At 39.6% G+C, this 22,923-nt stretch overlaps 1 protein-coding gene across 4 annotated transcripts in view; it reads left to right on the top strand.

Moving 5' to 3' along the window:
* Positions 1 to 20,972, top strand: part of frmd3 (FERM domain containing 3) — a 41,088-nt gene extending 20,116 nt beyond the window's left edge. Inside the window, exons 7-14 of one of the 4 annotated variants that reach the window (XM_060881039.1) lie at positions 552 to 639; positions 1,720 to 1,808; positions 3,153 to 3,216; positions 8,847 to 8,932; positions 9,083 to 9,157; positions 9,306 to 9,374; positions 10,530 to 10,654; positions 16,260 to 20,972. In XM_060881039.1, the coding sequence (XP_060737022.1) occupies positions 552 to 639; positions 1,720 to 1,808; positions 3,153 to 3,216; positions 8,847 to 8,932; positions 9,083 to 9,157; positions 9,306 to 9,374; positions 10,530 to 10,654; positions 16,260 to 16,912 (1,249 nt within the window). In that variant the 3' untranslated portion in view covers positions 16,913 to 20,972. Of the gene's footprint in view, positions 1 to 551; positions 640 to 1,719; positions 1,809 to 3,125; positions 3,217 to 8,843; positions 8,933 to 9,082; positions 9,158 to 9,305; positions 9,375 to 10,529; positions 10,655 to 16,259 lie in introns of all 4 variants that reach the window. The other 3 variants (XM_060881038.1, XM_060881037.1, XM_060881036.1) reach the window with 3 other exon arrangements.
* The last annotated feature ends 1,951 nt before the right edge of the window (positions 20,973 to 22,923 follow it).

The following is a 22,923-nucleotide window of genomic DNA, read 5'->3' as shown; positions in this document are numbered from 1 at the left end:
AAATTCTTAGAAATGTGGTTGTTTCCCCTTAAAATTGAAGAGAAGATCTTAGTAAAGTTAAAAGTTATTCACAAAGCATCTTAACCCCTAAAAGAGCTCATAAAGTCAAAAAGTCTTAGTGTAGTTGGAGTAGGGAGGATGACATTTAAGAGAGAAAATGACGAGAAAATGTTTATTTTCTATTTTAGTTATTTATTTATTTTTGGGACAACCAATCACAGTCTTCAAAAGAATGTGTCACCCCTAGCAACAGGGGTTAAGCTCCGCCTCCTCTCTAAGATAAATGTTGTATTGTCCTTGCTCAGAGTTGCTCTGGTGTTGGTCCTAAATCACTCTTAAGATTAGATTCCTAGTTAGACATTTTTAAGCTAAATTAGGAGCTCTCTGAGATCATTCTCTTTATGAATACGTACCCAGGCTACTATCTACTTGAATAACGAGCTGTGTGTTATTGCTCATACACAGTGTTAATGTTAACTAAATTAGTATTGCCTGGCAAACACATGAGGAGCTTACTTTAATTCATCTCACATCACTTCACCCCTGTGTAGGGGTCAGTGTCCAGCCCTGGCTGAGCTGAACCTGCTCCAGCGAGCTCACACACTGGACACGTATGGCGTGGACCCTCATCCCTGCAAGGTATTATCTCCAACATCTTCTCTACATGTAGAGCTCAATATCAAATATGATTTCAGGAGATCAACGAAAGTCTATGTGCAGGATAATGTATTGTAATGTAAGTAATATTTTCTTATTAAAGATATTAAAGCCATTATAGTTGACATCGTCTTTAATTGCTTTAACGGATATTCAAAGAAAATATTACTTACATTACAATACATTATCCTGCACATAGACTTTTGTATACATACATGAATTTCAGTATATATACATATTATATATAGAACCTTAAAGGATACTGTGGGGCACTTTATATTGACCCCAAACTATTTTAACACTTTTTACCAGTACACTGGCGTAACAGACCTATCAGCCCTTTTTAACCAGAATAAACTAGGCCACAGTTCTGATAAATTAGTCAGGACACTGTTAGCTTTCAGTTATAGATGTTTTATGATCTTTTATTTGCATGACCATAATTTTAGTTGTTGAAAATCAAATTTTAGCACTTGGTGCATCTCAGAGAGTAGAAATGGGTTTGATTTCACCATTTGGGGGCATTTTTTTTTTAACTTTTCTATAAAAATATTGCCGCTAGTCGGATAAGTTAAAACAGAAATACTTATGAAAAACTACAAAATCTTAAAGTGTCTACTTTTATATGAGCCATTAAGCTCCACTATAGTGTGACATGAGAAAGAACTTTAGTGCTGAACATGAACATTAAACTCCAGGAAATAGAGTTAAGGGTTCAATCACAAATATCCTACTGGGTTCATTTTAGCCTGTGAAAAGGTCCTCTGTAGAATGTTTTATTGGTTTATTCATTTATAAGAGGGTTATTTATTGTCACTAGAAACACTTTTTTGGCATAAAGTGTTCTTTGGAGCTAAGCAAAGAACCCGGGGTTTCTGGACTGATCCCCAGTGAACCATTTTGTCTCAGAGTGTGATTGTATCATGCTGTCACACACTTGAGCTGGGATTAACACTGCTCCTTCCTCTATATTGCACATATTGTGTTAATGCCAGTCTCCACTTTTGTAGGCTTGTCTGCAAATTAAATCTGACCCTGATCCACGTTCATTCCTCATTTTAGGACTTCACCGGGGCAACGGCATTTCTCGGATTCACTGCCCGAGGCTTTGTTGTTTTCCAAGGAAACAAGAGGATCCACTTGCTAAAATGGTATGAACTGTTTGGTCACCTCTCTCCTTCTTCACCTTCTCATTGTATTCAGCCTTGTTTATCTCTCTCACAACTCTTTATTCCCTGTCTTTTCCCCCTTCACTTTACTTTACACTTTACAGTAGTATTTGTATCTTCATCATTGAATATTTAAAGACAATGGCATGGAGGAGTTGGGGTTGAATCTATAATGAACTTAGTTGTTGAGCTAATTTAGATGCTCAGGAGCTCCAGGTTATACAACTCCAATTGACTGTATATGACTGTAGAACATTCTCCAGTTTTTATAACAATTTAGAATCACACTCGCCAGTGTCACCCAAATGAGGATGAGGTTCCCTATTGAGTCTGGTTCCCCTAAAGGTTTCTTCCTCTTCCATAAGGGAGTTTTTCCTTACCACAGTCGCCTCGGTCATCTCAGGCTTGTTCATTGGGGATAAATACAAATACATTTAAATATAAGTCTAATATTAATCTTGAACTTTTGTCTAGTATTAATCTTCAACTTTTTGTACCATATTTCTTACATTCTGTAAAGCTGCTTTGAGACAATGTTCATTGTTAAAAGCACTATACAAAAAAAAACAAAAAAAAAACGAATTGAATTGAATATTTAGGTAATTGTGTTTGGAAGCTAGCCAAGATCTGTAAGGATCTGTAAGAGATGAACGTTTATTTACTGTTGCAGTTACAGAAATATAGAAATTTTAAACTTACATTTTCATTCATTCATCATTCATCTTCTACCGCTTATCCGAACTACCTCGGGTCACGGGGAGCCTGTGCCTATCTCAGGCGTCATCGGGCATCAAGGCAGGATACACCCTGGACGGAGTGCCAACCCATCGCAGGGCACACACACACACTCATTCACTCACGCAATCACACACTAGGGACAATTTTTCCAGAGATGCCAATCAACCTACAATGCATGTCTTTGGACCGGGGGAGGAAACCGGAGTACCCGGAGGAAACCCCCGAGGCACGGGGAGAACATGCAAACTAATTCATGCCTAATGAGTAAGTCAGAAGCGACGTTGGCAAAAAAAAAAAAATACTCCCTGTGTAAGAAGGAAAACCTTGATAGGAAACAGAGACTCTATAGGGAACCTAGTACTCAACTGTTGACACCAGAGTGTGCCAACACCGATCATTTCCCTTATATAACCGTGTACTAAACGGTCACAAAGTGCAATTGTGAAATACATTCTAGTTGTAATGTAAAGTTTGTCTTGTTTTCGTCATCCTTTCCATAATATGTAGAACTGCTCACCCTGTACAGATGATGTTTGAGTAATATTTCAGTGCAATCCAAAGGTCACATGATCCCGTCTTCTCTCCCAGGCCGGATGTCAGCAGATTTAAGTTTGAAGGGAAAACGTTCTACGTGATTGGAGTACAGAGAGAGGTAAGTGCCGTCACTTTGTTACCTTATCTATAGTAGCATACACACTATGTAACATATACAATTCTACACACAGTACATAATATTCATGTTTGTAAATATGGAGTTTGTCAGTGATTCTTAACTCTTTTTACCAGTGGAACATAACGGAGATTGCTCCTGTTTTGTTGTGTCCGTGTTGAGCATTGGATGTCTTTGTCTTGTCCCACTCCACAGTGGAGATTAATATGAAGCTTCTACGAAAGTAGACACTCAGTAAATGGTGATATCAACCTGTAAAATTCAATTCAAACATCTCACACTGACAGCCTACAGTATCAGCGTAATTTAATATCAGCCTTTACACTAATTGAAACCGTCATATAACTCGATTTGTACTGGTAAAAAGGGTTTAATTAAATCCTCTGTGAAAGAAATTAGAGCAACTCTTTGTATCATATCATGCATGTCATTTAAAAAAATGGCTTCCTGTGTAAGAAATATGATTCAGTCTTGTCATGCTCATCACCCTGTTTGTGTCTTGCTGCTTAATATCCAGTTTTACATGCGCTTCTGTCTCCTTTTCTCTGTGTGTGTTTTATTCCATTGCTGGTGAGTAAACGCACATGTCATAAGCATTTATGATACACATCATACCACCTTCATACTTCCTTTCTTTGCCTTCTTTCTCTTCAAACATGCTTGAATTGATAGAAAGTTTAGTGAATTTGCCCAGCAATGCAGTAAGAGTGCAATGTACCTGGTGTAATTTGACTGATCAGATAAAATGTTCTAATAATTGTCTTTTACTTTATAAACGACTGATCATTTAGTACATTGGTGTACAACTAAATTCCTTGCTTACAGTGTACAAACATCTAACATGACTCATAGTGAGCTTGTAATTCTTATTAGAACATGGTTATTAATATAATCGTCTGATATAATAAGTCTTATTCACATTTATGCATTTTGCATAGGGACGCTAGTACTGTCATGGTACTGAATTACCCCTATTTCACATCAGCCCCAGCAATTCAAACATTTTAACAGCAATCATCTGCGTGTTGTATCACCCTGATTCAGTTTGTAAGCACCTTTTTTTTTGTTTCTTTGTTCAGGTGTTTCTACCTTAGTCTCAATCATAGATTGTATGTTTTGCCACATACCTATAGCTCAGAAAGGGGAAGGGAAGCTAGATGGATAGAGCATGTGTTAGGACATGTCATGTACCGGGGCTGATGGGAAATGTAATTCGGTGCCTTTCGGTTTCTTGTACCAGGTGCAAGTTACAAGTAATAAGTAACTTACAAGTAATAACAGGCTACATTTAAGACAGAAAAAGACAAAAACAGGTCTACAGTGAAAAGTTATGAATAATTTTAATGACAATGATAATTACTATGTAAAGCAAACAGTGACGTCAAGAGAGTTGCTGTGGAAACTGGATTGTGTGTAACACAGAACTTTCTGATAACTATTTAGCAAGCGGTGGCACAACATCCAACCCACATGCCACCCCCACCACCAAAAAGTGCCCTGGGGTTACCTCGTCTCCACATGAAGGTGTTGCTCTTTTACAGGGTTCGCATTACATTACAGAACAATTCATTGGTTTCACATAATGACAGAAAACATAACAGAGCAAAATCAGATTTTTTGGAAGCCCCCACAAACAGACAGAGTTACATTCAGAACAGAAAGACACGAACATCACATCAAACACCACCCATAAAACATATGAGTTGATATGGTGAAGACAGCAGGAGAATACAGAGAAGAGAAAGAAAAGTGACAACATGAGCTTCAGAAACATTCCATACCAACACAAGCTGTCATATAAATTGTTTAATCCAGTAACTATATCTTGCATCAAAACGAACATTATGTTCTGATGTTCTATTACAGTATGTTCTCTAACCAGCTACAGAATCAGACTACAGCCTTTAAGATTCTGATGCTTTTGGCCAGAAAGGTGTACAAAAGATATAATGACTTTGGCCCAGATTTGAAATACTTTACACACTTCAAATGTATTACAGTTTGTCTCTTTCGAACCATAGGACATTTTAGTAGCTATAACTGATGTGATGGTACCTAACGTTTAGCTTTCTGGAGTGTGATGTCTGATGGATGAATTTGGGGAGATTTGGTGTTTGGTGTATGTTGTTTCCAAGTTAAAAATCATGACCATTCCCAGGCTGTGCACAGATTCTCTCTCTCACTTTCTTCGCAGTGATTAGATGTTGTGACACATACTGAATCATTGTCTCCCCGGCTCCGGAATCCCAACTAAATCCAAATGTACCATGCTAAGGCCACTTCCTGGCTCCTGGAAGCGATACCGCTCTCTCAGGGCCTCTCTCTCTCTCTCTCTCTCTCTCTCTCTCTTTCTCTCTCTCTCTCTTTCTCTCTCTCTCTCTCTCTCTGAGCAGCATGCGAGTCTGTATTGATTTCTGCCAGCTTCACTCTGATGCTTAGACAGCGGTGAATCGATCCCCTGTCTTATATTACACAACATGAGAGCCTAATGGAACAAATTCTCTTGACAGTTCCGTTTTTCACCTCCTCCAGAGCACATGTTCAACTTGCTCTTAATGTAGCACATATATTTCCCTCCTACCCGTCTGGCACATATTCACAATCCAATGCATATATTTACCCTCGTTCAGCATACACACATACAGTAAAAACCAAAACATATATCATTTCTGAATGTTGCTGTAGTTAACATAGGTTGTTGAGGTTTATCGTGATTGTTGTAATTATCTTGAAGCTTTTTTCAACATTTTTTTATTTTTATTTTTTGTGGAAAACCACTCGAAATTGGACAAATTGAAAGTACAGGTGTTTTTCCTCCTGACTCCTGTCAGTAAAGACACATATGTAAGGACTTTCTTTGAGAGCTGTACTCATGTTCAATGCACGTGAATGGATGAGGTCTTTGGCTTAACGCGTGTTGTGATGACGTCACATGACACCTCAAATCTGTAGAAATCTGTGGTAATGTAAAAAATAGTAATAAAATAATGTTTAATGTTGGAGTTTGCTTGATTTCCTGTTCATTTCTGCGAGTGCAAAAATCATGAATCCTGATGGGACTTTTAATGGACACCTAATAGATGCATTAACATCGGCAAAGTACATTTTCCATATCAAGTTATTCAAGTGGGGATGTGGTAGCCTAGTAACTAGGTGTTGGACTACTGATTGGAAGGTTGTAGGGTAAAATCCCAGATCTAAGAAGCTGCCACCACGGGGCCTCTGAGCAATGCCCTTAACCCTCAGTTGCTCAGCTGTATAAAATGATATAGAAATGTAAGTTGCACTGGATATAAATGTAAATGTAAATGTAAGTGATCTCAATTCGATTTTCCTGACGATATCAGCTACTACACTCATAGACAGAGTTTTCTCTGATTGAAGTTGTAGACTTGGGCTGACAAAAGCTACGATTTTAATAGTTGCCTCTGCCATGTAGTTACACTCATTATCTGTTTTACTTGTTCACCTACTTGACAGAGGCAACAAATAAAAGATCATTTCCTGGATTGAATGTGTATCTACCATGTAGTCACACTCATTGGCACTCAAGTTATGTTGTAGTTATACAGTTACTGATTTTAGACTTTTGGTTATTAATACACATTTACATGTCAGTACATCAGAGGAAAGTCTGTCCATGTATTAGCTGTAGGTATTCGCTATACCTCTGAGTATTTTTGTAGACTCCTGTATGTACTGTAGGCAGAGGTGTATGAGATAAAATGGCAAATTGGTGTAACTACATGACAGATTTACTTCTTCCATTTCCTGCTTCTCTCATGCGTGTGCAGAAAAAAAGAGCTAATCTAATGCACCTTCATTAGTTTAATGCACACTCTAGTTCGGATATGTTGCTCTGTGGAAAAGCTCTGGTCCCGCTACAGTTTCAATCTGTAACAGAGCGAAATCTAATTCAATTAAATGACTGACATACGATCATGGAAGTGTAACCTTAATATCAAGCCATGTGTTTAGTGCTCAGGCTGTACAGTAAGTATTCCCTCGCACCAGCACATCGAGGGAAAGCTGTCAGAACTAGAGGATTGGAGAAACATGTTTGATCATAAACTTGGGACACAAATGAATTATTCTGTAATGTAATGAATGACGTTTTACATTCGGTCAAATCAGTAGTGAATCTTTGGAGGAATAACTGCGTATTACTAAAAAAAAAAAGCATACTCTGTGTGTGTGTGTGTGTGTGTGTGTGTGTGGTGTCAGCACCGTGACTAATTTTAGCATGCAGTTAATACAAGTAATACCACAGCACTGTTGATGTTGTTCCTGCAAATGAAGCTAATTCAGTAAGACTCTTTGGTAAACACTCTGCATAAACCGATTAAAAAATGTATTTTTAAAAAAGGTGTCTTTTAAATAAAATAAAAGATTATTTTTTATTTATTTTTTATTTAGAGAAATTTTTCTTATTTTAATTTAGTATTTTTAGTATTAAGGGGCGGGGGGCACGGTGGCTTAGTGGTTAGCACGTTCGCCTCACACCTAAAGGGTCGGGGTTCGATTCCCGCCTCCACCTTGTGTGTGTGGAGTTTGCATGTTCTCCCCATGCCTTGGGGGTTTCCTCCGGGTACTCCGGTTTCCTCCCCCCGGTCCAAAGACATGCATGGTAGGTTGATTGGCATCTCTGGAAAATTGTCCCTAGTGTGTGAGTGCGTGAGTGAATGACTCTGTGTGTGTGTGTGTGTGTGTGTGTGCCCTGTGATGGGTTGGCACTCCGTCCAGGGTGTATCCTGCCTTGATGCCCAATGACGCCTGAGAAAGGCACAGGCTCCCTGTGACCCGAGGTAGTTCGGATAAGCGGTAGAAGATGAATGAATGATTGAATTTTTAGTATTTCAACCGATCCAATTGATTTAATTGTAAGAAAAAGGTTGGACTAGCAGTTTATTCAGATTATTAACAGTATCTTTTTACTTCTTTAGTTTTGCATGGGGGCTCCTACAAGTCAGTGTAAAAGATTTTGTTCTTTAGTTAGTATCTATAACCTGCATGCAGAAATCAGCTCACATTGACACTGGAGTCATTGATAATCCAGATGGTGATATGTTCATCTGCTGCCGTGCTTTGTGTCTAATGGCAGCCAGAATGATTTGAATTAATTTGCATAGGTGTAATTGAATATATAAAGTAGTGTATTGGTAGTTATTGTAGTTATGTAGTTTATGTACTGCATAGTCAATGTAATGCTGCTTATTGAACAAGTGAGCTGCGCTTTCTACTGCAATATTGATTCCCACTCTCACATTCTGCTCGTTCATTCTTCCTATAATTCGACTGCGCTTCCAGTAAATAATACTAAAGACCTTCATTTCAGTCTCTCTCTCTCTCTCTCGCTCTCTCTCTGTCTCTCTCTCTCTTTCTCTGTCTTTGTCACTCTCTCTCTCTCTTTCTCCCTTTCTCTGGGACAGACGATTTAGGGTCAGCAGTTTGTTCAACTCTCATTAGATTTCATTATTGTGTTCTTTATTGACCTCCTTCTCATGTCTAAATCATTCTCTCCTTCTCTTGTCCTTCTCTCCTCCCCTCATCCACCCTCCCTTTGTGTTGGTGCTTCCGCTGACTTCACTTTTTCATCTTTCTCTCTGCAGAAGAAATTGGTTCTGACGTTCCACACTTCCACACCAGCAGCCTGTAAACACCTATGGAAATGTGGTGTAGAAAATCAGGCATTTTACAAGTGAGTAACACACACACACACACACACACACACACACACACAAACACACCGGTTGGTTACTTCATAACGAAAGCATTAGAAGAATCAAATTTTAGGAATTAAGAAACAATTAAGGAAAAGGAGTTCTAATTTTTCCCTTTTTTGCTACAGATGCGCAAAATCGAGTCAGATCAAGACCGTATCCAGCAGCAATATATTTTTCAAAGGGACTAGATTTCGCTACAGGTATGATTATCAAACTTATATACTTATAGTTAATCTTTATAGTTCAATTGAATAGGAATGTCACAATTTTTTTTTTACTGTAAGTTGCTTTGTTTCTGTTACATATGCTTTATAATATAATTAATGAAAAACATCCTTGATTTGACAGCGGTCGTGTTGCTAAAGAGGTGATTGAAGCCAGTTCAAAGATCCAGAGAGAACCCCCTATCTTTCACAGGTCAGAGTCACACCTATTGCATCCGAAGGCCACTAAGAGCCGACAAAATCCGTATAACGATTTTCTTTAGAAACCTTTTGATGGATTCACAAGTCTATAGAGGAACTAATTTTGGTTGAGTATTATTTGATTTCACAAGTTTGTCACACTGAACTGTTACAAACAGTGTTTTAATAGTTGCTGTACACTTTACAGTGTGGACTCCTCAGGACTCCTCAGGACTCTTATGAATGTTTAAGAGTATATTAAAGGAATTCTACTTGGAACCTTCTAGAAAACTTGTGTCATGTATATCGGATGTCTGATTTTCTGATATTTTTTATTTTATTTTCATTCAAATCTAAGTGAAATTTGAAATCATGCAATGGTTTTGTTCACTATATGCTTAAGACAAAGGAGTTCCTCATGATTCTAAACTACACTTCTATAGATAAGAAGTACAAGGTTTTATTGGAACCTTAAAAAAAGAACCCATTGTTGTACATTTCTGCAAAAAAAAAAACAAAAAAAACCCTAGGGTTCTCCAAGAATGATAAACCGGAACATTCTGCTCTCATATCTGTTGGTTTGTCTAAATGATTGAGACCAAAACGGATACTTTAGGTTGATTGGCTATGAGGCACAGTGGCTTAGCGGTTAGCATGCTTGCCTCACACCTCTGGGGTTGGGGATTGTGTGCATGGAGTTTGCAGGTTCTCCCTGTACTTCAGGGGTTTCCTCTGGATACTCTGGTTTCTTCACCAGTCCAAAGACATGTGTGGTAGGCTGATTGGCAGCTCTAAATTGTTCTTAGTGTGTAGACTATCAAGTGACCCCTGTGATGAACTCCATTCTATCTGGTTTTGCAAGACTCTACACATACAGTAGTTAAATAACGCGAGGGATGTTTGAGGGGTATGTATGGCTGAATGAACTGTACAACAGTATGATTGAATCCAAACTGAGAAAACATTCAGGTTCTATCAAACGTGCTTAAAAACGAATGTGGAATCACCTTTCAAGTAGATGATGGAACTGGATTTCCTTGAACCAGGTTGGATATTTCTGTTCAAGCCCACTGTCTCTGTTCAGGGCTTCTTAAATACATTCAATTTGCGAGTAATACATGTGAAAAACCTCCTCTAAACTTTTTCCATTGGTCTTATTGTGCTGTAGGTGTCAACTGGGTCAGAGCAGAAGCTTTATCTCGCTCAGCCATAAACACCTCATAATGAATATGGAACCTCTGCTTCCGGCACTCAGCTCAAACAGGGAATACAGGGAGACCTCAGGCGACAGCGGTAACACACACACACACACACACACACACACACACACATTGAATGCTGACTGCTGACAGGTGGGAGATGCTCTGTTCTCATGTGCTCAGTTGAAATTGCGCAGCTGATGTCCCTGTCTCTGCAGAGAGGGCAATCAGTCCAATCAGAGGGTTAAAAATATGCACCTGATTATCTGAAGGGACTGAGTGTTAGCTCTGATTAATAGAGCTGTGTTCAGGCTTGCACAGCATCTAAGGGTGCATGAAAGTGTCTACATGCTAATTTCAAGCTGCTTGATCTGGCACACGTGAAAGCAGCATAACCAGCGTTCACACTTCTTATAACTGAGCTCACGAGTTTCTGAATATAGCTCGAGTCTGGAGCTTTTGTTCTTTTAGGGTGCTGCAAAGCTGGAGAAACATATACTGTATATGACATGATATAATATTGATTCAGTTTTTTTTTCAGGATGTAATATGCAGAAATACAAATGAGTTGTAGAAGGACTTGAACTACAGAATAGCTTAATATCAAACAGAATATTTCTCCACATTCTCTAAAAATAACATTAAATATCAGTTGTGCCGGGGGGCACGGTGGCTTAGTGGTTAGCACGTTCGCCTCACACCTCCAGGGTTGGGGGTTCGATTCCCGCCTCCGCCTTGTGTGTGTGGAGTTTGCATGTTCTCCCCGTGCCTCGGGGGTTTCCTCCGGGTACTCCAGTTTCCTCCCCCGGTCCAAAGACATGCATGGTAGGTTGATTGGCATCTCTGGAAAATTGTCCGTAGTGTGTGAGTGCGTGAGTGAATGAGAGTGTGTGTGCCCTGTGATGGGTTGGCACTCCATCCAGTGTGTACCCTGCCTTGATGCCCGATGACGCCTGAGATAGGCACAGGCTCCCCGTGACCCGAGGTAGCTCGGATAAGCGGTAGAAATTGAATGAATGAATGAATGAATCAGTTGCACCACAAAATGCAGTTGTGTAGCCATCATTATCTTTGCCCTTCACCACTAATTATTAACATGGCTGCTCCTGTTTTGGCCACTTATTTATAATCATAGCACAGTGCTGTTAAATTCTTGAATCTAATTAATTCCATTGCTGTGGAATAAAAGGAATAATCATAATCATAATCAGAGTATAAAAGCACACTGACACACACACACAGTTTATATTATAAAACTGTGGTTTCACAGCATGCCCTCAACACTCCCCAAGAATTTGTGTCCTTTACAAATAGGTTATTTAATCCAAGCTGCCTAACAAAAGCCTACCATGTCACTTTATCTGTGTATGTGAGTGAAAGAAAGAATAAGGACACAGGGTATGTCCTGGGATCTTAAGGCCCCTGCAGCATGTGCGGCTTACTGGGCATGATATATTAGATCATATTCCCTGTAGACCTTTGAAACACAGACACCAGAGTAAAGAATTGCTTCACATTGAGCCAGCTGAACATAAAAGTGCCAGTGGTGGCTTAACTTCTTTAGGTGCATGAAGAACTGTATACTTTGTTACTTTGTACTTTGCTAATATATTGTGTCATAAAACAGGAAAGGGACTGGGCTTGATAATTTAGGTGTTTTTAAATAGAAACTAAATGCATGCATCAGGAATATTTCTGTAAAGAATAGGATTATTAAATGAAACTAGGATGTTGTTTTCATTCAAATCAAGTAATATTTGCTTTAGCCAAGATGGACTGAACAGCAGTCTGTAATAAACTATGGCAGACGTATTCAAACTTTTTTCCCCATGAGACACATTTACCCCATCAACCCCCTCCACGCAAAATGCAGAAAAGTTATTTATTTTTGGTATTTTTCCATCTCACCCCACACCTCAGTTCCACCCCCACGTTTTTAATACCTCTAAACCTAGTTGCAGACACGGCAAGTCAAAATACAAACATGACACCAATTGAGTTTGGGATACGTCCAACAGCAAGGTTGTCAGAAGTCATCAGAAAAACGAACAAAGTTTCTATTTAAGTTAGCTTATCTCCAACAACACATATGATGAGTGGAGATTCTCCTTCCTTTTGCCCCGCAGAGTAATGCCTCACATTGCCTTATTAATCATTTTTAATGCATCTTTTTAATGATTTGTCCACAACCAATAATCTAATACACTCAAACGGGAGAAATATATTACTCTTGATGGCTTTATTTATAAGTTTTGGCCCATTTCATTCCCAACCCCCAAACTGCTTTATCTTTTACCATGGCCTTTTACTGTCTGTAGGCATGCAATGTCTAACAGCAATCCTTGAGTGTTTCTCATCACCATAATCAGCCTCTAAGATTTGCACTGCCATGTGCTATGGATAACGTTGTAAAAATAGCCCATCCTGCATTTGGGATGATCCGGTCTCTAATGCCCCGTCTTTGTCAACACTGCTGACATCTCAGCCATTCAGTGGCAAGCAGAGGTCAGATGGAGTCTGGTATAAAAGGTGTGGGTGTGGGTGTGGATCTGAATGTGTATAACCACGCTAAATTCTGTACAAGTTCACCACAGCCAGTATTGCACCAAACAAGAAGCTCAGGGTTGAGAGGGAGCGACCACGGAGTGGTAATGGAGGAGCAGGTGGTGGAAATGAAAGAGGGACTGGACTACGCAGAGGTTCCAGACAAGGTTTTTTTGGGAGATGTGGAGACCTACAAGGTTCTACAAAGAGGAATGGATGAGGGCATGGTTCTGGAGGGTACTGAAGGGGTGGGAGTGGATCAATTTCAACATGAGATTCTAAAGTCAAGTAATATCATGGGCATGGTTCAAAATGAGGTTCTGGTTGGCAATATGGATGTTGTCAAGGTCTATACTGTGGTTCTGGACGGTGGTTCTGACAAAGATGATATTCATGCCAATATTTTGGAGGATAGTACGGATATGGAGGTTCATGACAAAGTTTTGGATGGTGGAATAGAGGTGAACAAGGTTGAAGACAAGTTTTTCATGGGTGGTGTTGAAGTTGACAAGTTTTTGGAGGGAGATTTGGACATGGACAAAGTTCAGTGCAGAGTTCTGGAGTGCAGAATGGATGCAGACAAGCTTCAAGACACATTTCTGAAAGGTGGTGTGGAGATAGGCAAGTTTCAAGACAAGGTTCTGAAGGGTGATGTGCATCACTTAGCTGAAGACAATTTTCTAAAGAAGAATGTCAATATGGAAAAGGTTATAGATGAAGTTCCGGAGGAGGCTGTAGCCATGGATATGGTACAAAACAAGACGGAAGATGGTGTTGACGTGGACAGTACTCTAAATGAGGTTCTGAAGGGCAGTGTGAACATTAACATAAATGAGAATGGTGTAGATTTGAAGGAGGCTCATGACACGGTCCATGAGGACAGGGTGGATGTGAAGGGGGTTTTGAATGCCCAGGAACGGTTTGATACCCTGCGCTGCCAGCTGAGGATCATCACACGGCACAACCTGAGGCTGCACATGGCTAATCACACGTCTCGGGATGTGTATGTGAGGCTGATCGGCCATGGGGAACGAATCACAGGAAGTGGTAAGGAAGCATATGATGATCATGAGGAAGACAATCTCTTACTGGTCTGATCATTGTTGATTTCTATTAGCTTGCAAATAAACTCCTACTTAGATATTATTTGTTTTCTTTAGGTGCAGCGTGAACTTGATACCATTAGTTAAAGAGTATCCATCAAAAATGTATGGTCTATGAAAGGTTAGAGCAAAAAAATTTTGGGACTTGTATTGATGAGTTTTAGAAGAAGATGTTTTGGTGGTTTTCCAGTGCTAAGCAAATGCCTAGTCATAATCTCTCTCTTCAGACTTCTTAAATAATAGCTAGCAAGTGGGCAAAAGAAAGACGCCAATGTCAACCTTTGAATTGCTTTTGCTGAAAAACCGACTGAACGACAGCTGTTCCTTTTCTTTAATGGCCCATTCACATCCTCGCAGAAAGTCACCCACACACACTTGGTCTTTGTTGACTCTTACTGTTGCCATGACACCAATCAGCGATGGACTGCTGACTCTCCTCCTCCTGCTGTGTTCAAATATGTGTATGTCTTTCCTGGTTTGTGTCGCTATGGTGACAGGTTCTCTCTTGTGTTCTGATCTTGACTTCTGTGTAATGCAACGTTACAGTGAGAATGACCCCATTTAGTGGGATTGATATTACATTTGCTCTTTTAGCTCTCAAATGCAGATGAAACACTACGATCTTCTTATTATGACTTACAGTTTATTATATTCTCTTAAGCCTTAAAGCGATATTTCTTTCATTTATACAGAAAGACAGATGATTGGATATTTTAAATAAGAGCAATACTATGTTATTATATGTTATTTTCTTATACTATATCTCTTACCGTATAAAATTTATAAACATTATTCTCAGAACAATTACATGGTGTGTGAGAGGGAAGTCGTTTAGAGTGGTGATGATGTCACTGATGACTTAGTCAGGAGACTTGTGTTAATCCGCACTGGCCCGACAGCTGGGTCTATTTTTACACTGGTGTTACCCAGAGGGTACAAGCTAAAGCCCTGTTTCTCGCACACACACATACACATTCTACATACATATCCTTCAGTTTTAAGATGAATTACATATGAATTATTCTTTAATTATTTTTTAATCAGTTTTTAGTGGTTAGCACGTTCGCCTCACACCTCCAGGGTTGGGGGTTCGATTCCCGCCTCTGCCTTGTGTGTGTGGAGTTTGCATGTTCTCCCCGTGCCTCGGGGGTTTCCTCCGGGTACTCCGGTTTCCTCCCCCGGTCCAAAGACATGCATGGTAGGTTGATTGGTATCTTTGGAAAATTGTCCCTAGTGTGTGAGTGCGTGAGTGAATGACTGTGTGTGTGTGTGTGCCCTGCGATGGGTTGGCACTCCGTCCAGGGTGTATCCTGCCTTGATGCCCAATGACGCCTGAGATAGGCACAGGCTCCCCGTGACCCGAGGTAGTTAGTGAGAGTTTTGACCCCATTTTCTCCCAAATTGTCAAAATTGTCATCCACTAGCAAGGTTTCCACATAATATAACCGTTTCTGTGATTGTGTTGCATCCAAAAATGGTTGATTTTACTGCAGCTTTTTTCACATTTTGCAATGAAGGATAAGTTTTTGTGGGGAAACTACATGAATTGGTGAAAATGCAAGCAAAGGAGTTTTCTTTTAAACTCCTACCAGTGAAGACACATATGCAATTATTTTGTATGATCGCTGTACTCATGTTCAAAGCACATGAATCGAAGATGGCTTGGACTGAACGTGCGTGTTAAAACATCTTAAAAATTGCAAGCTCCTCCAAATATTGTGGACTTTGCTTGATTAATTGTAAGCATTTTTGCAGTCGCAAAATCTTGAAGTCCTGGAGGGACTTCACAACTCATTATGTGCATATCTGTACACATAGTTTACACATCATTATTTTTGTAAATTGATTGTCTTATCATCATTTCATGCATTTTTGACTTGTGTATTTGCTCTGATAAAAATGGTCATTATATTAGTGCTGGGCTTGAACTTGACACCTCTTTCCTTTCTCATGTCAGTTTGCTTACCTATGGTTTTGTCACTACATTGCTCAGGCTGATTAGTTGTCTTGAGTTTTTGTTGTTGTCAGTGACGTTTTTCTGTTATTCTGTAGGTCTCCTGGTTTTGCAAGACTCGGTTCACTTGTCCCCATTAAAGCCATCCATGCTGCCGGAAGACCCTGACCTGGAGGAGACGGAGTACGAAGCTCAAGAGACAGGACAGAAGGAATCGTCCATTTCTACCAATGGACTGGAGGGAGAGTGGAGCAAGCAGGAGATGGAGGAGGATGATGAAGACGGGTCTCATGCCATCTCAGATACAGTGTACAGCCCATGTTCAAGCATGATGCCCACACCGGTGGAGGAAACACAGGGTTGTGTGGACTTCCTGTACCAAAGCCCTGGGCGCTTGCTGAAGGAGCTCCATGCCAGTCCAGAAATGCAGGCAGAGCTTTGGGCTGAGCGGCAGGAAGAACTGACCCGAGAGGTTGCCCATCAGTCACTGTGTAGCCAATCAAATGGCACGCCACAGATCCAAGCGGTCCTCCACAGTGCTGCCCGGCTCATAGCCGTGGCTTCAGTCCTGCTCCTTTTCCTATTGGTCCTCTTGCTGGTTCTGCTGGAATCCGACCTGGACGTTTCATTCCTACAGGACATCCGAGAGACGCCCGAGTTTGAGCAGTTCCACTATGAGTACTACTGCCCGCTGCGCCGCTGGCTCTGCTACAAACTCGAGCTCCTGACAGAGCAACTGTGGGGAGACTAATGCTTACATCTAAGAGCATATGGCTGCAAGGCCCTCTATCAGCAGGGATGAACTATTGGGACATGCTGATCAGGAAGGAAGGTTTGCTCTCGTACATCATGCCGTTTATTTATTTAACTTGGACCCTCAGGCTGGATTCACCCTCAACTGTAACTGTAACAACTGTAACTGTAACTGTAACAAAGCCATGAATAGTAGAGGAGCTGCAAGTGCTGAGCTGCAACTCAAACACGTTCCAGGCAAGTTGCAGTGTTTTTGAGGTAGCAGTGAATGAGTAGAATAGAACTGTAGCTAAAAAAAACAAACTAACAATAAAAAAAAAAAAACAGCAGCTAATATGTCTGCAGAAAGCTTCAAGAAGGGATGCACCAATTACATTTCTTCATTTCATCATCAATCCAATACTGATATCCGAGCCGTAATTCTTGCTGATATTGATTAGATACTGATATTATAGTATATGAGATCCTGAAATGCCTTTTTTTAATACTCTGGTAAATTCTCGATCCTGATTGGTCAGAAGCTGTATATAAAAGCAGCAGTTGTTCATCTGGAAGGCAAACCCCAGGTTCTAATCGTTTAGTATAGTAGTCTATAGTTACAGGTCATTTACGAAGACTTTTAATGTGATTTTTCCACATAATTGGATTAAAAAAAGTGTGTATTGATTTAGTAAAGGGGGGCACGGTGGCTTAGTGGTTAGCACGTTCGCCTCACACCTCCAGGGTCGGGGTTCGATTCCCGCCTCCACCTTGTGTGTGTGGAGTTTGCATGTTCTCCCCGTGCCTCGGGGGTTTCCTCCGGGTACTCCGGTTTCCTCCCCCGGTCCAAAGACATGCATGGTAGGCTGATTGGCATCTCTGGAAAATTGTCCCTAGTGTGTGATTGCGTGAGTGAATGAGAGTGTGTGTGCCCTGCGATGGGTTGGCACTCCGTCCAGGGTGTATCCTGCCTTGATGCCCGATGACGCCTGAGATAGGCACAGGCTCCCCGTGACCCGAGGTAGTTCGGATAAGCGGTAGAAGATGAATGAATGAATGATTTAGTAAAGTTTTCTGTGATGAGACATTTATTGAAATTGTTCAGAAGGAGTCTCCACTGTCAGCTCTTTGTCACAGTGTGAGTTTAACTTTAAGTGTCTTCAGGATGGAGGGTTTGGCAGTAACACAACAAGCTACATATTTGTTTTTACTGTAGTCAAGAGAGCAAAATAAAAGAGAGGTTAATGAAGTTTACAGCTGCTAGAACGTAAGCGATAACAGGAAGTGACTTGGAACTAAGTCTAAACAGAAACGAAATAAAAGCTTTCCATTAAAAATGGTGATCATTTGCAAACTGCTTTGGTATAAAAGGAATAAAATGGTGCGTGAAATGCTGTTATTGGAAAATAATAAACCTGGAGGATGATGATAGTATGCACCAAATTCATGTGCACAGAACTAAGAGGAAGGATAGTGAAGGAGAGGATTGTGAAGGTTGTGCAATGTTAAATACATCTAAAACCTTTTGGATGTTGTTTAAATGGTTTAAAAAAAAAGTGGAATTAAAACTGTGTGGGGTTTCATTTGGTGTAGGATTGGCTCAGGGGGCAACTTGGAGAGAAGTTTTTGGGTAATGTTTCAAATTTTAAGACTCATGCTGCATCTTAATCTTAATTAAATACTATAAACTAAACGTATGTACTCATTTGTGTAACAAAAGGGTATGCAAGTACAGATACACACTAACATGTCATGTAACAGAAGAGATCACTGTTGCCTAGTTACACACACTGACACTCGTTGCATTTTAGCCTTTTAACGTTCATTATTCCTTACACCATGTATATTATCTCATTTTATTTACCGTCCCGTCGATTTATACGAGCTGAAAAAGTGTCCACAGATTCACACGTTTCCACCAGTAACCGAGCTTCAGCTCCAATATCAGCCTGATACAGATACTCAGTATTGGATTGGTGCATCTCTTATTTCGTGTTGTCAATGAAGATCATTGTCTCATGCATTCTGATCATCTCAGCATGGCAGGATCCTGTTAATTAAACCTCAGATGTTCTAATTAATCCAGTAGCTACTAGTATAAAAATCCATCTTAGGATGAATTAGCACATTTCATATGCAGTTAATTACTCTTCTGTAGCAAACACACCAACCCTCGTATCGGATCATTTGGTTCGCTCTTTTAAGTTACTGTAATAATCAACAGTTTTGCTCATAACAGACTCTCGAGACAAGCCTGAGACAAACCTTCCCTTCCTTGTTCCTCAAAGCCACAGCATTTCAATTCTTCATTCTACAGTAAGGACAAAAGAGATGTGATAAACCTTCAAATCTGTTTTTAGACATTTTATACATTTTTATGTCAAACGTACCTTTACTGCTATTTTTCAGCAAAAGAAGAAAAAAAAAGAAAGAAAAAAAAAAAAGGACTGAGCTATTTTATTTAAATAGACCTAATCAGGCAAGGCGGTGGAAGAGAAGTAAAAATATTTTTCTGACTATTATGTGATTTGCTGTGGACTTTTCTTATACAGAACAGCACAATATTTAAAAAAAAACAAAAGAAGAAAAAAAAAAAAACTATTTTCAGATTTTTCAGATTTCTGATGTCATTAGAAGATATTGCATGGTGAAGAATGAAAGGATGTTTGTAGAGGACAAAATAAATATCAGGTTACAAGAGGTCAAAGCCAGTCCATATGCCTTTAAGGTGTATGTAGGAGGTAGAATTAGTTCAAAGATGGATCACTATACATTAGAATAAAAAAAAAAAATCAGACTGAAATACAGGGGTGGACAAATCATGTATTCATTTGTTCAAGAAAAAGCATCACTGTGTTGCCTAGACCTTTGTTTCGATTTGTAGCTGACTAAAAAGTGGTGGCTGATGTAATATAATTAGTTAGTTTGTGTGGTACATAATACTGTATCTATCCACTTTTTAATGAAAGCTTGACAAAGATCAAGTTCAACAATATTCTCTGGGTGGGCGGGATGGAATTGCTCTCACTTCCCTGTCAATCACATCGACACTAGCCAATCATGAGCGTCTGTAATTTGGCCGGCTTCATTTGTCACAGCTTGGAATCTGGCTTGCGTGTTTTTTGTCTTAACTGATGACATTGTTCCTAAACATTAGAAAAGATGTAGAAATTATTCTACTATTAACCGGATTGTCCGATGTACGTGGTACGGCGCAATGCAAAAAATGTGGAAGATAGCAGGTGGAAATTCCTTGAATATACAGTAGTCTCATTTCGCTAGTAAAACGATCTGCCAATTGAAGACCATTTAAAGCTTAAAATGAGTAAAAGAATAACCCAGACCTGATATCTGTTTATCCTGAGTGCCCCGAGTACTGATTTGTCCACTCCTGTTTAAGTCTATCCAGTCCAAACTGGCTAAACATCTTGGTCTCAAACACTCCAGTACATTCTGCTCCAGAAGACAGTTTATCCTTAAAATAAAAAAAAAATATTATTCAAAGATTAATGTATAAATATTTCAGTTAGTCATTCAAATGTTGGAAACCTTGATGTAAAGTGATTCAAAAATAGAGGAGAGAGTAGCACAAGGGCTATAGACATATGGCATCGTAATATCATGCGATAGAGAAGTGATCGCGTGTACGTGTGAAACGTATAGCGCTGAACGGCATTCTCAGGACCGCACGAGACTTACTGAAAGATCTGCACACAGCCTAGTGTATACTTTATCGCAGCAAACCTAAACATGCACATACACGTCGTGTTAATGTAAGTATCGTATTCATGGCTATGTCATTTACAGCTCATCAGTGGTGGATAAGCCATTACGTACATGTACATAGAAATACTTCGAGTATTCTGCATATCACTTCATATTTATTGTCACTATAAGTGTAAATGACCAGTTCTCCCGCATAAATTACTGTGACTATAGATGCTCTTTGGTTTCGTTCCTGAATTCACGTGCTTGCATTCAAACACCTTCGTTTTGCTAGTCGTGTATCGATTTACTGAGTTGACCGCATGCTTCTGTCTGTAAATACTGTGAACAAAATACACACCATTATCATTGAACGTGTCTCAGATCTTGTGTAATCATCATTGTAAGTATTTGCATGGCATTTGTACATTGTAGAAGTGGATCTTATTGTACCTCAAAATTGTCAGTCTTTCCAATTCGGATTGAACTCGGATCAGATGATCTCAGACGTTTGTTTGTAGTTTTAGGAAAAGATTCTCTTAAATCATGTGATGCTTAAAGCCTCAGTCATGATCGTATGATTGCTGCTCTTCATTCTTGTTAAAAAAAACAAAAAAACAAAAACAAAAACATAGTAGCAGTAGTAATGTAGGCAGTCAATCCAATGCTTGTGCTTTTGTGCATTAAACCCTAACCTAAAGACCAGCAAAACCAGACAACTTAGGGCTAAAGCTAATGTATACAGTATACTGTAGCTAAAAGCTAAAACACATGTTTTCCACACGGGTGGACAAATCATATATACATTAACTAACACACTGGGCAAGTAGTAGAGTATTTTTGTTGCCTGTTACAACTGCTAGTATAAAAAGTGCTAGCTAACGCAGTGTAATAAAGAAAGGGAAAATAGTGTGCTAAGTACATTAATACGCACTAAGAGAAATGAAGAGGTTTGTAGTTATTATTCTTCATGTAATCCCTTGTTGGTTAAGACCTCAACAAAAAATCAGCGATTCATTCAGTCAGCCAATGTTTCAGCCTGCGTTCACTTTCAGTTACGAAGACTATATGACGGTTGTTTTCAACATGCTGCTCATTCTGAGATGTTTTTCTTCTCACCAAGGTTGTAGACGGTAATTATTTGAAATACTACAGCCTTCCATTCAGCTACATTCAGTCTGGCCTCTGATCTTTCTCATCAAGGTGTTTCCGATCACAGAACTGCTAGATCTTTTTCTTTTTCTTTCTTTTCCGTTTGCATCATTCTGTGTAACCCAAGACTGTTGTGCCAAGGAGACTAGGTTTCTAAAACACACCAATATTTACCCACATTTTTAAAATGAACTGAAGCACTTGGCCTTAACCTTGATGCTGCCACCTGATTGGCTGAATGAGCAGGTGTTCCAGTTAAAACGACTGGCGAGGTTATACATACATACATATATACATATATACATACCAAATGAAAGCTTTTGCTTTATGAAAAACAATAAAAAGCAGTTTATTCCCCTCTGGTTCTGGATTTGTTCTTCAGGCAACTAGATACAGGGATGTGGTAGCTCAGTGGGTAAAGTGTTGGGCTACTGATCGGAAGGGCCCCTGAGCAAGGCCCTTAACCCTCAGTTGCTCAGTTGTAAGTCACTCTGGATAAGGGTGTCTGCTAAATGATGTAAATGTAAAAACGTACAGATATATAGAAGTAACGTCCAGTACCGATTTGTCCACTCCTTCTGTAATGCAAGTCATTCCGTATGCACAAAAACGATTCTGTTTAGTGGAACAAAAAAATAAAAAACTCTAGACATGCTTAGCTGACTGAGATGTCACGGCAGTGTGTAGTATGTTGGTTAAAAATGCTAACGCTTCTTGAGGTTGTAGTGTGGCAAAAGCTCTTCTGGTCACTGATTATTACCGCCAATGAATACTAGTGAAATATGGAACCATAAACAAAACACATGCGAAACACATCGGTTTTTCATTTTGCTTATTTGTTGCTCATATAACCTCTTATTACACAAAGGCACAACCACAGATTGTTGTCAAAAACTTTTGCGGTGGCCTTTTCTAGACGGAATTAGATTATAAAAAACAATGAAATGAAACCATGAACAAAATCTAACCCACAGGGCTACCACTGAAGTTTGCACAAGATATTTCAATGTGTTCATCTAAACCTAATCACTAATTAGCTAGTTTTAACAGAATTGCCCAAATTAGATCAAATAAAACGCGATGTTTGACTGAGATGAATATGCATTAAGGATACGGTAAATAATCTGTTGTGTCGGGATTGGAAGTTGCATATTGCTCCATGTAACATTTCAT

The sequence above is a fragment of the Tachysurus vachellii genome, chromosome 11 (assembly GCF_030014155.1).
Source record: "Tachysurus vachellii isolate PV-2020 chromosome 11, HZAU_Pvac_v1, whole genome shotgun sequence".
Lineage (NCBI taxonomy): Eukaryota > Metazoa > Chordata > Actinopteri > Siluriformes > Bagridae > Tachysurus > Tachysurus vachellii.
This window is presented reverse-complemented; position numbering and strand designations above follow the sequence as displayed.